General features: G+C 39.5%; 1 protein-coding gene across 1 annotated transcript; it reads right to left on the reverse strand.

Moving 5' to 3' along the window:
• Positions 1-67: 67 nt before the first annotated feature.
• LOC308686393 (hepatic and glial cell adhesion molecule-like) lies at positions 68-16,059 on the reverse strand. The gene is made up of 6 exons (XM_081394817.1): positions 15,940-16,059; positions 15,467-15,784; positions 13,670-13,981; positions 6,134-6,238; positions 5,949-6,010; positions 68-358 (listed from the first exon to the last, which is right to left on the reverse strand). The coding sequence occupies exons 1-6, from the start codon at positions 15,986-15,988 to the stop codon at positions 311-313; spliced, it is 894 nt and encodes a 297-aa protein (XP_081250943.1). The 5' UTR covers positions 15,989-16,059; the 3' UTR covers positions 68-310.
• Positions 16,060-16,312: the final 253 nt, after the last annotated feature.

Here is a 16,312-nt window from a genome sequence, read left to right on the forward strand (position 1 = left end):
TCCTTGGGAACTTTTGGGATAACGTACACAACTGCATGACATATATCACACTGTGCAAGTGGTTTTTGAATATTTTATTACAAAAAATCTTACATATTGTACCTTTAAGCTAATAATAGAACATTGCAGTTTAGTTTTTGGATTCTATCTATCAACCACTTAATTAAACTATACAGAGCAACAACATTTTCAAACATTGCAATATGTGCATGGGAGTGTGTGTCCCAAACAAAGAGCAAAAACAAATATAGACATCTTGCAGAGAATAAATGTGAACAAAACCAAAAGGTCATATAGATACAGTTTTTGATCATAGTCTTTTGGGGACATTTTCATACACAGCCTCCATCTTTGATTTCTGCAAGGAAACAAACTCAATCAGGAACATGCTGGTGCAACAGATAATTAATAACAGACCAACTGTTTCTCTCTAAAAGCTGAATCTACAAATACTGAGACTTTTGTTTGTTGAAGAATTAACAGATGCGAACATGGAGCAGCAACATAAAAATGACATCAGTTTATCACACTTTTTAAGCCGGTAAATAATCAGACAGATTAAGTTCTGAAGGTTTAATGTGATGTCAAAATACATCTGATTTGTCTTTGAATGTTATATTTCATTTTTTTTTTTTTTTTTTTTTATAGTGTAAAACAAGACTTCATTCTTTGTGGAACAGACTTCATTCTTTCTTATATGGTTGTGTGTAGATTGAACTACATGTTTGAAAGGAAGCTGACAAACAGAGGGGGTAGGCATATTTTTGGATACTGAAACAGCATGACATGCTTTGGAAGGAGGGGCTGTGAATGAGGTTGGAACAACTAGGATTGAAGGCAGAATTTTTAACTGGATAAAATATTTTTTTTTGCTTGATAAAACACTCCAAGGGCTGGATCATCATATTCCAAGATATATACAATCTCAAGGAAGTGTGAGCAGTCCAAGATTGTTTAATATCATGATAAATTATGTTTTCCAAAATGTCAAACAAGATATAGGAATCTCTCTATGCTGATGATGGAGCGATATGGAGGAGGGGCTGTAATGTCACATACAAACAGTGGAAAAATGGCCCAACAAATGAAGTTTCCGACTACTAAAACTCAACTACTGTTTTGCAAAGAGAAATCATATCCACGAAATAAAAAGTTAAATAGAGGGTATACTTAAACGAGTTAAAGCTATAAGATATATGGATGGATTTCTGGATGACGTTCAAGACACACATACATTGTTAGATAAGTGTAAAAAAGAAATATTATATTAAGATGTTTATCAGGAATGGAATGCAACTAATATATTGTGCATTGATCAGGTCAGTAATTGATTATGGATGTTTTATTTATGGATCTGCATCGAAATCCTTAATTAAGAAAGTTGAAACAGTTCAGGCACAATCATTAAGAATATGTTGTGGGGCTTTGAGATCCTCTCCAATATCAGCGTTACAGGTAGATGCACAAAAGTATAAATTAATTGAAATTAACAATGAATTATTGGATTAATATGAAAGGGCATTCAGAGACACAATCTAGTCAAGGAAATACTAAAAGAGTGAGTATGGGAACGATAACATCAACAGTTTTTGGTTGGACAGCAACTAAAGGTGCTATGATTTCAGTCAGTCCCACTATTGTAATAATATATGGTTGTTTTCCAAGTCGGAAACAAAGGACAGACACCTCTACAATATCCAAAATCTAGTTGGAAAAAGGGAGAGTATATGCTTCAATTGTAGGAAAGAAGATTTAATTATTCCATGACTCTGAATGAGACATTCTGGTTTAAATTATTGTTCACTATAGGAAAACATCAAAATGGTTTATCATGTAGTGAAGCAGAGACTATAGAGCGTACTTCTACATTGTGTTAACCAAGAAAAGAAAGGAGTTAGTTAAGAAATTGAAAGATAAAAGTGTAATCAATTTCAGTCTATCAATCCGTTAAATTGTGCCTCATGACAGTCAAGAATACAGAGATAAATACTTTCTCAAAATAACGGGATTCGCATTGATGCTTCACACTGCAGTCCAGTTGGTGGCGGTAATACACCATAAATTGTTTTCATAAACTGAAATCACGTGAGTCACTTTGATACGCGCTCCAAACCACTTATTTACAACAAATGATTCGCTCACGTTATGAAGCGTCACTAGTTGCAGGCAGCACAAAGCAAACAAGCTGAAAAAACAACAACAAACATTTCAACTCAGAATAATCATGAACCGCAGAGCAGCTGCTGCTATAGGCTTCAGAACAAGTGGCATGGCATGGCTTAACAACTTTGTGTCCTACTTTCCTTCCAATGAAAATCTAATGGTACGAAACTGACGTTTTTAGAATAACAAAAAATAATAGTTTCAATGTATTGATTGCTGCTGTCTGTTGTAGGCTAATATTGTTTTTTCATAGTAGCCGTTCTTTCTGTTTTCAAATATGGCGACGTTTATTTACTCTTGCTGCGTTGACCGTCACTGAAGGATAAACTGGATGTAATTTATTTAAGTTCTGTTGCTTTTATATGAAAATAAGTATAATGAAAAAAAAAACCTAAAGTAGCCTACTGTTTACTGTTTGTACCTATTTATTTCCATTCGAAAGACGTGTTTATCAATAATTTTTACTTTCAGGCATGTTATATTACAACATGTTTTATATTACAACAATCACATGACACATATAGAGATCGTAGTCCTACTGTCAGAGTTTGAGGATATTCACATTTAATTTATAGCCTACACATAAAAACATAATATCAGAGTTTCAAAAACAAACATTTTAAAAGAGAACAAATACATCACGGTTGTTTGAACCAATGAGCAAGAGTCAGCTTGTCGTTTCTCATCGTGCTTTCAACTGCGGACATATGTCGGATTCTGTAGTTGCTCTCCACCGACTGCGCTGATCAAAAATGTCTTGTTCATCATATTTACTTTCATATAAAATCAACAGAAATTAAGGGTGCTTTCACACTGGGCTCGTTTGCTTGCTGCGGTCCGAGCCCGAGCGCGAATGTCCCCGGTGCCCCCAGAGGCGTTGGTCTGGTTTCATACTCAACTTGGCTGCGTTCCAGTCCACTTTTAGACACGCACTTGTGAACTTCCCTAGCACTTCCCCTCGGGGGTATCCCTGCTGCCATTTTGAAGTGCGTTCCACTTCGCGAAGTGGACGAGGGAAGTTTATGGACAGACCCTCGTTCCCTCGATTTTGACCGAGGGAGAGAGTCTACTTCATAGCCTACACGTCAGGCAGCTATATGTCCCAAAATGCAGTATTGTGACGTCGCCACATATCTCGTCTAATCACCCCCACAACAAACAACTCTATGATTATGAATTATATATTTTTTTATTTATTTAAAGCAACACAAACACACCTATATACATTTGGATGCTGCATTAAACAAATTCTTAAAGGGGAAAAAATAAATAAATAATAAATCAACTCCATAGCTGAATCCAATGCTGCGTTCCAGTCCAAAATTGTCATGCCCTTCACTCTCAAACTTCCCTCCGTCTCGTTCACTCGGATGTACGTCATTGCGAGTGCCCACTACTGGCGGAAACTGCAATGGGCTGAATTGGAACGTCCTAAGCCCTGATCACTTGGAATCAGCTGTGGAGTTGATTTATTATTTACATTTTTTTTTTTCCTTTAAGAATTTGTTTAATGCAGCATCCAAATGTTTATATGTGTTTGGGTTGTTTTAAACAAAAAAAATATATATAATTAATATATCATAGAGTTGTCTGTTGTGGTGGTGATTAGATGAGATATGTGGTGACGTCACAATCGTACTGTATTGTGGGACATATAGGTGCCTGAAGTGTACATTTGAAGCAGACTCGCTCCCTCGGTCAAAATCGAGGGAACGAGGGTCTGTCCATATAAACTTCCCTCGTCCACTTCACGAAGTGGAACGCACTTCAAAATGGCGGCAGGGATTCCCCCAAGGGGAAGTGCTTAGGGAAGTTCGCAAGTGCGTGTCTAAAAGTGGACTGGAACGCAGCACTAGTGATCAGGGCTTAGATTCCAATTCAGCCCATTGCAGTTTCTGCCAGTAGTGGGCACTCGTGCAACGTAAGCAATGACGTACATCCGAGTGAACGAGACGGAGGGAAGTTAGCGAGTGAAGGGCATGACAATAGGTGTGTTCGACATCGGCTGCGGCTGGATGCAACCGATCGGCGAGAGTAGCCGCGTGCAGGCGGGGAGGAGCTGCAAATGGAGACGTGAAGTCGGACACTTTCTGGTTCCCGTAGTGACTGCTCACGTGGCGTTTGCATACTTTACCACAGCTGAAGTGAAATAAATGCAATTTTTGCCAAATAATGTTTCAGAGATATTTTGATTCAATACTTTATGTAGGCTGCTGCTTCACACAGCGTCTGTTTTAACAAGAATAAAGTTCAACATAAGCTACTATCAATGAAGTGGAGTCTACGTTTTTTAATCAGTTTTATTTTGATAAACATGACACAATATAACATCGCAACTACATGAAAAGAGTGTTTACTGTTATAAAAAACTGATTTGTGAGCTTTAGAGGAACTAAAGGGGTTCGAATAAACACGAAACACATGTGATCGTTGTCATGCAATGGATCTGGCCAATCGTAGAACAGCTGTGTCGTCATCAGCCCTCGTGCAGCCGCTCTTGAGAAGCTGCACTGGCTGAGTTCTCCGGCTACTCTCGAATTGCTCTCGTGGTACTTTGATGGCACACGTCACAGTCACGTGGCGTCGGCGCTGCATCAAGTCGGACAAAATTTCTAACCGGCATGCACTGCTTCAAGTCAACCGCCGATCGGTCTGCGCAGAGCTGCGTGAAGTCGAACAAGCCTAATTTTGGACTGGAATGCAGCACTAGTGCGACGCTCTATGCACGAACGCTTCTGACGTATTTCCGGTAGAATCTCAGCCAGCGTCTTTACTTCCGCATAGCACATTCTATAGCGAAGTGTACAAGCGGCAACACTTTCATAAAATTCATTTTCTCAGAAACGGAGACAAAGATTTTAAAAACCAATTCGCTGGTCGGATTTCGCATGATATAAGAGAATACTCACCCTCAAAGTTGTCAATGAAGCTCGAAATATATCATTTAAAGCCCTTCTCTGTCTTACTCTTAGGTGTGACAGCTAACTGCCTCACAATATTGTTAACATCATTCACGTTAACCGCTGGAAGTGCTTGTAAACAGTAAGTGTAATTTCCCATTATCTCCCCCGAATGCAAAAACGGTTTCCGACGCAGCACCGGATGTAACTGGGCGGGCTGAGACAAAACGCAGAAGCGATCATGCATAGAGCCTATTGCGTGCATCTTATGTAGGCTAATTGCAAAGGTGCACGGCTCATGATAGCAAACAGAACGCAGATCAATATGTTGTGTTTTTATTAATTTGCTGCTATTATGCAGAGCTGAGTGAACAACACAGGTTTACTGTGTGTGTTGCATAGGTGGCTTTCTGCTGCTTGCAACGTACTCTTTTGAAGAGACAGTGGATTTCCATTAACGTGTTGCCCTGATTACACGTGCTATGAGCACTGCAGACTCACTCTCGCTTGTATCCAAGGTAAATCATCAACACTATCATCCCTTACATGTGCTTAATTTAACTAAATACATCATAATCAGCTAAAACTCATGTGCAGATTACTTTACTTCCTGAACAAGTGCACACCCGAGTCTGTGTTGCTTTCACATTCACGTGAACCGCTGCATGGTTTGAGTGCAACCGAACTCAGAGCACCTTCTCCAGGTAGTCTTGCGTTCTGTACCCCAGTGCGCACCCGGCTCCGCATGACAGCGTCACATTAGCAATTTTTCAACTAAACTGCCAGTGTGAAAGCACCCTTAATTACAGTTTATTAGCAACACCGTGCATGAGTGCTTCAATCAGACTACTCCAGTGCAACAAACTCAGTCATGAAGTATCTTACCGTTTTTCGTGATTTTGGTTTACACAACGCCGGATCCATCCTGTTGTTTTCCCGTGTCTGGACTGCATTAATAAAAAAAAGATGTATTAAAAGGACAAAGCTTGTAATCTGTTATCTGTATATCTGATTCAAATACATTAATTGTAGTTAATGTTTGTAGTTCATATTTAAAATTCCTGACTGACCTGTTTTTCTACATTTCTTGCAGATGCAGCACATCACGACCACAGCAACAATCATCAGAGATCCAGCAGCAGCAGAGATCAACACTAATAAAGGCAGGCCCAGATCTGTAATAGACAAAAGGAATGTCAGTCTTACCACCAAGACGACTGAGATCTGTGATGTTTTATTTTTGAGTCAAAAACATAGATCATCTTAATAAATAATCGTACCTGAGTGATTCTGGTAGACATAGGCGGAGTGTGTAAGGATGGAACAGGCTTAGCCTTCTCCTGGCACACAGACTTGAGACTAGCATGAAATGTTCTTACTCAAACATCTGCTTCTGATTGCATTTAGATTAGAATGAAGAGCTGCCCATTATGCTCCGTAATAATTGCATATTGGCGAAACAGATTTGGTGTTTGTGCTCTTGAGAGTGTCAAAGCTTCTATTTACAATGTGTTTTGTGGCGTTGAGCAGTGTAGCCAATCACAAACATATCCGTTGATTTCTTGAATGCAATGGCCAATCAGAAATGATTAAGTTAGAATACACTCACCGCTCAAAACTCTAGAGTTTTTGTCCAGTGCTGAGTTCTGCATGCCCGCAAATCTTCTCTTTATAAGTTAACTAAGTAATAAACCAAGTGTAGACTTTTTATGTAGGCTAAATTAGAGATTAATTTTGCAGTCAGCTTCATTGACTATAGCAGAAATTTGTGAGATTGCATTGAATTGAGAATGAGATGAGTGACTGGTTTTTAGGGATTAAAAAGGAAGCACTCTTCTTTTGAGACAAAATAGAATCCATTCAGAATTTTAATAAAACGTTTGTTTCCTATTGATTTCGGTTCTCTCTACATTGCGTCTTCTGGGGCTATGGGGAAACACCTTTCACAGAGAAATACAGTGAAGCCTGATTCAATAATGCCTTTGTTCCACAACAGCCAATGGTGTTCAACTGTGCAAAATAGCCGTGGGCACGATCCCTAAGCCTCGTTGAGCGACATTGCCTCAGAACCTACTCTTTCAAAAGAATATATGCAAGAATATAATATAATGCAGTATATAATGTATAATATATGCAGCTCAAGCTGACCACACTGTGGCGGTCTGAGCATGTGGATTCCCTACCTTCAGATAGCCCTCATCATAGGCGACACTCAACTTAAAGGTAGGGTAGGTAATCCTTTTTCTAAAAAAAAAACATTCCAAATTTGTTTAAACTGTCTGTATATACCAATACATAATTAAAATGTAAGTACTCTGAAAAAGAAAATATAAAAATCGAGTGACTGTAGACCTTTTAATCTGCAATAAACACAGCTCATTATTTCCATTCACTCCCACCCCCTCCCTTCTGAGCTCCTTCCAAAGCCACGCCCCCAAAACACATGAACGCGCGACGCCAAACGCTCAGGCTGGAACAAGACGCATTTATTACCTGAGACGAGTGGAGAGGAAGGAGCGCAGTACATACAGTGACATCATGTCAGAATCACATGTAATAAAATACCTAACTTTATCACTATGAATATAAACAAATAAGATTTATTTTAGTACTCACTATCAAGCTAGCATATCGATAATGGTAAAGTTTCATTCGGTAACGAGCTATATTTATAAGGCAAAACTAAAAACAGGTTGCATTGATACACGTTTTTCCATTACCATCAGTTACACTGTGATGAAGGTGAATTTCGTGTAAGATTCATAACATATACGGTGTTTTGCATGTAAGAGTTTCCATGATGAAAACATTGTTGACTCTAATGAAGACTAACGTACACTCCGAGTCCGGAGACAAGTACCGCATCGTCGGTTCAAGGACAGGTCCGGGGTTGAGGGCGAAGCAGAGGAGGTCGTTCAAGAGTGCGGGCAGGGTCCGAGGAAGTAGTTTTTGCCTTGTTTGCCTTCGCTGACTGCATATGCAGGTGCTTTGAGCTGAATATTTCCGGGAACGGTGACATGTGATGAGTGCACGCAGGACAGCGCGCGCAGTGGGGCTCGGGCACGAGACATGAAGGCATCTGATTGGTTCTTTACATTCGCACCGAATGGCAGTGATTGGTCAGAGTTTTTACTGTCCTGCAGCTGCTACAGAGGTCTGATTTTTTTCATTCCTTTTTCTAAACACATAATGTATTGACTACTATCAGGATGGAAGGACCATTTCACCCAGTATAAAAAAAGTGTTTCTGAACAGGATTACCTACCCTACCTTTAAGTAACAAACCTGGATTCTTATGCTCCCCTCCTGCTATTAGAGCTGTGAGCAAAGCGAGAAAATTACAGCAAGGGATTTCATATTTTGACATGGAACCCACATACCCCCGCTCTCTGTGTGTGTTAGAGACACTGGGGAGTCCGCCGTCTTACTGTAAACGGCATAATCAGAAATCCCCTCATCACAGGCTCTTTCCAAGGTTTGCCTTTAAACTGAGAAAGTATATTGATTTGCAGTTCTGCCATCCGGTCTGTCACGCACATTCACAAAATGTCTTCACAAAGTGAGCTGTAGAGGTATTGCCTATCATGGAGCACAAAATAGGGTTTTACAGCTGTTATTTTCAGGTCCCCATTAAGGATGGCGGACTCCACCCAATTCTAGTCTTAAAGCTACATTGTGTAAGATTTTCTCCCATCTAGCGGTGAAATTGTATATGACTACTGTAGTGGGCTTTTCCCTAAAACCTGACTATCTAGCGTCTGCAAACCAACACTTAATAAATAAAATCTGTCGCGTCTACTGATCGACACAGAGCGTCTACAAATTGACACTTAATAACTTTTATACTCTAACTCTTTGCATCTACCGTCGACAACTGGCTGAGTCTCTTACTCTAACTTACTTGCTTCTCTAAACTGACCTGCTGCGCAGCAGAAATTAACAGACAGAGACAGACATCAGCAAATGTCCTCTAAATGCTCATAAATTTAAGTCTTTGAGAGCTTGTGTATCTCACAGAGTGTGGATCCTGTGAATTGTCGCATCTCTTGCAGGAGCATTTGGACGCCCTCCATGCTCAAAGTATTTTGCCGCTTTATTGTTCTTCCATAATTCGTTACATTTATATAGCGCTTTTCTAGGTACTCAAAGTGCTTTACATGGAAGGGGGGATACTGGCCTCACTAACACCTCTTCTAACAGCAATCTGGTTTTCTCAGGAGGTCTCCCATTCAGGTACTAACCAGGCTCAGCCCTGCTTAGCTTCAGTGGGCAACCAGTCTTGGGCTACAGGGTGTTATGGCTGCTGGCAATAGTGAAATAGATAATCCAAGTTTGTACGAATGACTTGGGCTGCATTTACACTGCAGGTCTTAATGCACAGATCCGATCTTTTGACCAGATCCGATTTTTTGGCCCGACTGTTTACACTCACTTTATACAGGACTGGTATCCGATATCTGTGTTTACATTAATTCCCGGTCAATATGATTTTCGGTGACCGTTTTACTATCCACATATAGACTCTGGTTTGGAATGGCCGTGCTATTAAAATTAATGTCAGGTGGTCATGATTATTTTCCAGCATGGACAAGATAACGATTCATGAATGTTTTGCAGCTCAAAATCTGACTGAATAGATGCATTTGTCCGGAAATAATATATATATATATATTACGTCTGCCTCATAATACAACATCAAAAAGCTATCTTTGTGAATAAACGTGTCGTCCTCGCCTTGTGGTGGCTTGGAATTCAAAGGGGAATCGGATATGCGTGTTTAGACGTAGATCGGATGTCCAGATATCGGATATGTATCTAATTTAAAACCATATTTGGAAGTGGCTCAGATGCGAAAAAATCGGATCTCATGCAGATTGTTGTGTTTACACGTGCAACCAATTCCGATCTGTGTCAGATGTGAGTAAAAGATCGGATTTGTTGTGCCAGTGTAAACACAGCCTTGGTGATTAAATTTCTATGTGGTGCGAGGAAAATTGTAACCTGCCGTGTCCTTATACTGCCCCAGAGACCTGGCTTTGGTGTTAAAAGGTTTCCCATTTGAGCAGCTCCATTTAGCATCATTGAAAGCACTCGCATTAGTCAAGCAAGTAGGTGACATTGCACCAGAGCCGTCGCTTAGACTGTGCGAACTGTGCAACCGCACAGGGCCTCGCGCCACTAGGGGGCCTCGCAACCCTGCTGTTGTCAATTCTACAAATAAATAAAACATCTCCAGTTAACTGGCAGAGCATTCATTTCGTTCGTTTTTTTAAATAAGAGACGATCTAGCGCTGAAAGGTTTTTTTTTTTTTTTTAATCAAGTGATCAAAGTGCACGTTGCCGCTGCGATCACACAGATACAGTGTTTTCTCCTGTGGCTCGCGCACACACCGCACTGTCTTCACTCGGACGCGTGCTTCAATCTGTTGCGGATAATCTCTATTCGTTCTGGTGAAATGACAAAACATCCCTGCTTGATATACAACCACTGATGAACATAATCGGTTTTGATGAGAGAAAAAAACTAAACGAAAAAAAAAAAAAAAAACCTATACGATATGGAATAGAACCTTGAACCTCTAACACGCTAATATAAGCGAATGTTCTACCACTGGACCATTCAGATACACGTTGGTAAAGTAGGCGGATCTATGTATTTATTCACACGAAAATTCTCGAGCTGACTTGAGTTGATGTAAAGCCACTCGTTGTTGCACAGTTGATTTTTTTCCCAATGAAATAAATAGCAAAAAGTCATAGCTGAGACTATGTGCATGATTATGCTGTATTATTCTACTTGATAAAAACGTATTGCAGCGAGATTATGCGTGCAATAGAACTAGAACAGCTACGTCCGTGTGACTGTAATTCATGCGCAATTGAGCATCCACATCAAAGAGCAGGGCCTCGCATTTCAAGTTCGTACAGGGCCTTGCACCCCACTAGAGTTCTCAACGGGTCGGGTCGGCCCGACAAACCCGACGGGACCCGCGGGTTCGGGTCGAAAATATAAGCAAATGACTCGGGTCGGACCTCGGGCTTAATATTTTCCGCTCAGTGAAAAAAAAAAAAAAAACATTTATTAATCATCGCTGCTATTCACCGTAAAGAAAGTCTGGCTGCTGCGTGCAACGTGCATCATGGAGAGGGGCGGGGGCAGACCTGACGCCGTTGCATGCACGCCTTTAGCCTGGAGAAGAAGATGGAGTTGGTGAAAAGTAAACTTGTCGCAGGTGAATTCACCGTCGCTACTACAGGAGTGGGAAAATCAGAGGTCTGGAAAGTTGTTTGTATTGTTTGTATTGTTATAAGGCGTGAACATTAAAGGTTGATTTGAATTCCCGTCTGCTGGTCATGATAATACTTGTAGCCTATGAGAGAAAAAAATAAAATTATCGTCGGGCCGCGGGCCGGGTTCGGGCAGATAATTCATGTTGAAGTGTCGGGTTACATCGGGTCCGGGCTTTAAAAGCCACGGGCCGGTTCGGGTCGGGTTGTAATTTTCAGGCCCGTTGAGCACTCTACACCCCACCTGCGACGGCACTGCATTGCACGCTCTGTCAGTTAACGAGTCTTGCAAGGAATTTGGCCCAAAAGACACTAGAGTGGTGCTCAAACCAAAAAAGGGTTATGGACCTAAAGTGTTCTCGGCCAGGTTATAACTTTGTCTACTTTTGCTCCAAGTGAGCCAGCTACGGTTAATCATCTGATAAATTGAGCAGTGCTTACTCTATTAACATTGCTTCCCTTCCCCAAAAGCGAAGTATGTATTCTGTTTAAATGCTGGCTTTTGATGCTTCCCTATAATTTTTTTAACTTAAAAGAGCACACCCATAGTTTTGTAAGGCTCACGCTCGATCGGCCCAAAGCCGGCATCCGACCAGCGCGGAAGGTCTCTACGTGTTACTGTCTTTTCTCGAGGCAAAGTATTTTTTGATTAAATGCAATACATTTGAATATGTATTTTCTCGTTATTTCATCTGACTCAATAGATGAAAAGGTTTTAATGACTTAATGAACCAATCATATTGAAGGTGACATGTTAGTCTTATTTGTTTTCTCAATTCTATAAAAACTGTTGTATCTGTGTTTTACGGTGGGATTCTCAATGGAATTTGTCTGAGATCCTCCGGCCTTGCTTCTTGGGAGAGATTCCCTGAGAACTGCTCGGGAAGATCTCCTGGCCGTGTTTAAAGCATTTAAAGGACATTTGCAGGTCTGCTTGTTGATTTATTCCTGCGCAGGAAGCTAGTTTAGGAAGTAAGTTAGTTTAGGGGAACAAGTTAGTTAGGTGACTATTATTGAATGGGGACGTCGATTTGTAGACGAGACGAGACCCAGATAGACTAAACGTCGACAGTAGACGTTCGGGGACGTCAATTTGTAGACGAGACCATTTGTCTAGGGACCACCTTCCTTTGTGTGCAAGTTAGCCCTAAACTCTTAAAAACCTTATTACCTTTTGTTTTACTTATTTGGACATTTGTACCAGTCGCACTGAGACATTTCAAATGATACTAAATATGTATAATACTCGATGTTAATCATTCTCATTAAACCATATTCTTGGGTGAGTTTTTGGTGATCTTCGCATGGGGGAGAAGGAGAGGGGGGATGAGGGAAAGGGATGTAGATTAGGATGACACAGATGTGAGACTTTCGTCTCAATAGTGCACGAGGGGGAGTTCAAATGTTAATTTCCATCGAGGTCCTTTGTCCTCTCAGGGTCTGGTCGCTCTTCAACCAGACTGTCCGGCATCTCCTAATTTCTCAATTCTTACAGTTTCCAGGCACGCACCGTCCCCTCTTCTGTGTTTCAACTAGGTCCACTAGACTTTTGTCACAACAGAGCCTCGCAAGTGCTACTGGAGCCTCACAGACCTCATTTTTGAACCTCTGATGGGCCTTCAATAGGCCTCACTGCTTACATCAGTGAAACTATTGTCGCTTAGGAAAGAGCTCTGTCTATACGACTCATTTCTAACATAATGCCATGTCTGTTTATGAAATACCTTCATTAGGCCCTATTTCAAAGATATACAAGATATCGCCTGAATATGGATTCTGTCCATATAACTTATTTGAGCTAAATGTGATGCTTTCCTGACTATGAAGCAGCTGTTTTGAACTAGGTCTGGTAGGGGCCTACCAAGATATATGGGTCTTTTATATGAAAGTGACACAACAATTATTCAAGATATGTACTGATTGTGCAACTTAAATAAATTAAAAGGTTTGTAAAGCAATTCATATTAGCCATTAGCTTTGCTTATACTAAGCAACTCTTCGCAAGTAACGCAGTAGTATTTTATAATTACCCATAGCGTCAGAAGAAGCAATGTCAAGAGAACCCAAATTGATAAGGGAATGTCTCGGTTATTAAACGTAAGTTTGGTTCCCTGAGATGAGGGAATGAGACATTGCATTTCATGCAGTGTTACTATTACTCAGTTTTTCTTTCTGAGTTTATGCTCATTTTCAGTCGAAAGATTCTGATGCAATGTAGCTTGGTGCCACTTTACAAAGGGATTGAGCCCTATTTTTGAAACTTTTTTATGACATTCTATTTAAATGTGTTTTTAAGAAGGAAGTGCATCTAGCCTTACCCTGGAGTTGGTTCACGCTCCGCCTATGCTGACAGAGTTGTGTGATGTTGAGATGTTTCATCTGCTTGCTGATGGGATTGTTCAGCACACAGCTGTAGGAGTTTTTATCCTGATATTCCACCTCCAGAGGTAGAGAGAGACTGATGCTGAGATCACACACACTGATGCTGGACAATACACTGATTCCTTTGTACCAGGAGAGAGTCGCATCACACACATTCGCCACTGAACACAACAATGAACAGTTCTGGCTTGATGACGATGTAAGATTTTGTGAATAATCTCTGATAATGACAGGAACAGGCAGATGAGCTAAAAAAAAAAGACAATAAAAAGAAATATGGATAAATCTACAGCAATCTCTATTTTTAGTGTAGTATGTTCTAGTGAATCGTAGTAAATTTTGTGCTGCGTTAGTGTTTAGTGTGTTGATGGTCAGCGAAAGTCATCTCAAACTATAATATAATCAAACCTTTAATATCTAAAGTTAAAGGAATATCCAGAGTTCAGTACAGCTCAATCTAAAGCATTTGAGCATTTATTTCCAGCACAAAAGCAAAAATGAGTGCTATATAGTGAAACACTTACAATGGCAGTGAATGGTTCTGATCTGTAAACATTACACTAACAACTGTAGTACAGCCACAAGATTTGGACAATATGCATAACATCATTTTAGCGTGATAAAATCACTTACTAACCTTTTCTGTGCTATATTTATGTTTATAACTTTGTCGCATTGAGTGACCCTGTATGAACCCTAAAACCGCTGTAGGGTCATTCCGTGTCACTCAATTAGAGGTCCCCGGCTAAAATAATTTATTTTGATTTTTTTTTTCTGGAGAAAGAAATACCTAAATGAAGAAGTCAGTCAAAATATTAAATGTTATGGATGTATATTTACTGAGTAATCCACTGTTTTGTAGAGGGGGTCAAGATGACAATTTTCACATGATTATTTTATACACAGAGATTAGTAGGTCTGTAAAAATCTGTTTACTTTAGCAATCTTTGTGGCATTATATGCCAACGGTGACAGTGCAGAAATGGCAAAAAGCTATTTTTTTTTTTTTTGTTTGCATGTAACTCAAGAAGTATTCAAGATACAGTATCTTTAGTATTCTTTAAGATTTTGATTTAACAAACATTTTTTTTGGTATCTTCATTTTAAAGGGCCCATATGGTTAAATTTTTGTGGTATATCTGAAGAACAAATAATGTTGAAACTAGAAACGCATCTCGTTTTTTTCTATCAACACAATTGCATAGAATGTAGTGCCATAAATACTTTTTTCTAAAGTTTGTGTGCCTGTCACTCAAAACGGATTGAAATTATCTCAATATGATTTTAGATGCTGGTTATTAACTATTGTTTTGAAATCATTATGGTTTAATCCCATAGATATGGAGATCTCAATGTTCAGTTTGTTGAATTTAATCCATTTTCAGTGATCGAAAACCGAATGTGGGTCACTTTGCACACAGCTGATACTTACTGCATTTAAAGGGGAATGTATAACAAATAAATAATGTTGAAACTAGATATTTATCTTATTTTCCTCTATGAAAACACTTACATACAACATACCTCTCTGAGTGAAAAATATAGAATTAATGTAAGTTAATATATTTATTTATAAAAAATGTCATATTTCTTCTTTTAAAACCTAAAAAATAAAACGAGGGACGAGCCAAAATATTTGTTTGTAGAAGCCTTTGCCACAAATGCTGTGAATTAAGCTTAATTTGTATTCAACTTAAACTATTTATTTAATAAAACAAGAATTGTTGACTGACCATAGACAGAAACACTGAATGTTTTTGATGACCACATAGCTCCATTTATCTCTACTTCATAATGTCCCTCATGTGCAGTTGTGATGTTTGTGATGATCAGAGATCCAGTTTGATTGTCCAGCTTCAGTCTGTCTCTGAATCTCCCATTAATACCATCATATGTGGAGAATTTTCCAGCAGCTCTACTGATTTCAGCTATCAGAGAGTTTTCAACTCCAGATTTCCACATTATCTCGTCGTCTTCATGTATTTCAGTAACATCAGAATTTAGAGTGACAGAATCTCCCTCCATCACTGACACTGAATCACCAAACACACCTGATGAACAAATACATGTAACATATTTTAAAGACTTTTGTTCTGTTTTGTTTATCTTGTTCTGTTTTATTTGATCTGGAAAGAACATTAAATCAAATTAAAGTAACCAATTGTTACAGTGATATGGAAAGAAATTGAATTGCTTTATAACTTACCTATCAGTCTCCACCAGCACAAACAGAACAGAACAAATATGTGAAACATTTTCTTCAATAGTTCAGTGAACAGTCTGTTCTAAAACCGTCTGCTGAAAACACTTTGTTCTTCTGATGTGTAAATCCCTCCCACAACAGAGTGTGACCTTATACACACACACACACACACACACACACACACACACACACACACACACACACACACACACACACACACACACACACACACACACTCACACACACTCACACTCTCACACTCGGTTTTGCTATCTTTGTGGGGACTCTCCATAGACATTATTTTTATACTATACAAACTATATATAACCCTATCTCTAAACCTACTGTATCATTACAGAAAACTTTCTGCATTTTT

Source organism: Scardinius erythrophthalmus, assembly GCF_964197995.2.
Source record: "Scardinius erythrophthalmus genome assembly, contig: HAP1_SCAFFOLD_232, whole genome shotgun sequence".
Classification (NCBI taxonomy): Eukaryota; Metazoa; Chordata; class Actinopteri; order Cypriniformes; family Leuciscidae; genus Scardinius; species Scardinius erythrophthalmus.

Coding starts and splice junctions, on each gene's coding strand:
- LOC308686393 (XM_081394817.1), bottom strand. CDS start 15,988: ATGTTTCACATATTTGTTCTGTTCTGTTTGTGCTGGTGGAGACTGATA. Junction 15,785..15,939: donor GTGCTGGTGGAGACTGATAG/GTAAGTTATAAA, acceptor TTTGTTCATCAG/GTGTGTTTGGTGATTCAGTG. Junction 6,011..6,133: donor CAAGAAATGTAGAAAAACAG/GTCAGTCAGGAA, acceptor TTATTAATGCAG/TCCAGACACGGGAAAACAAC.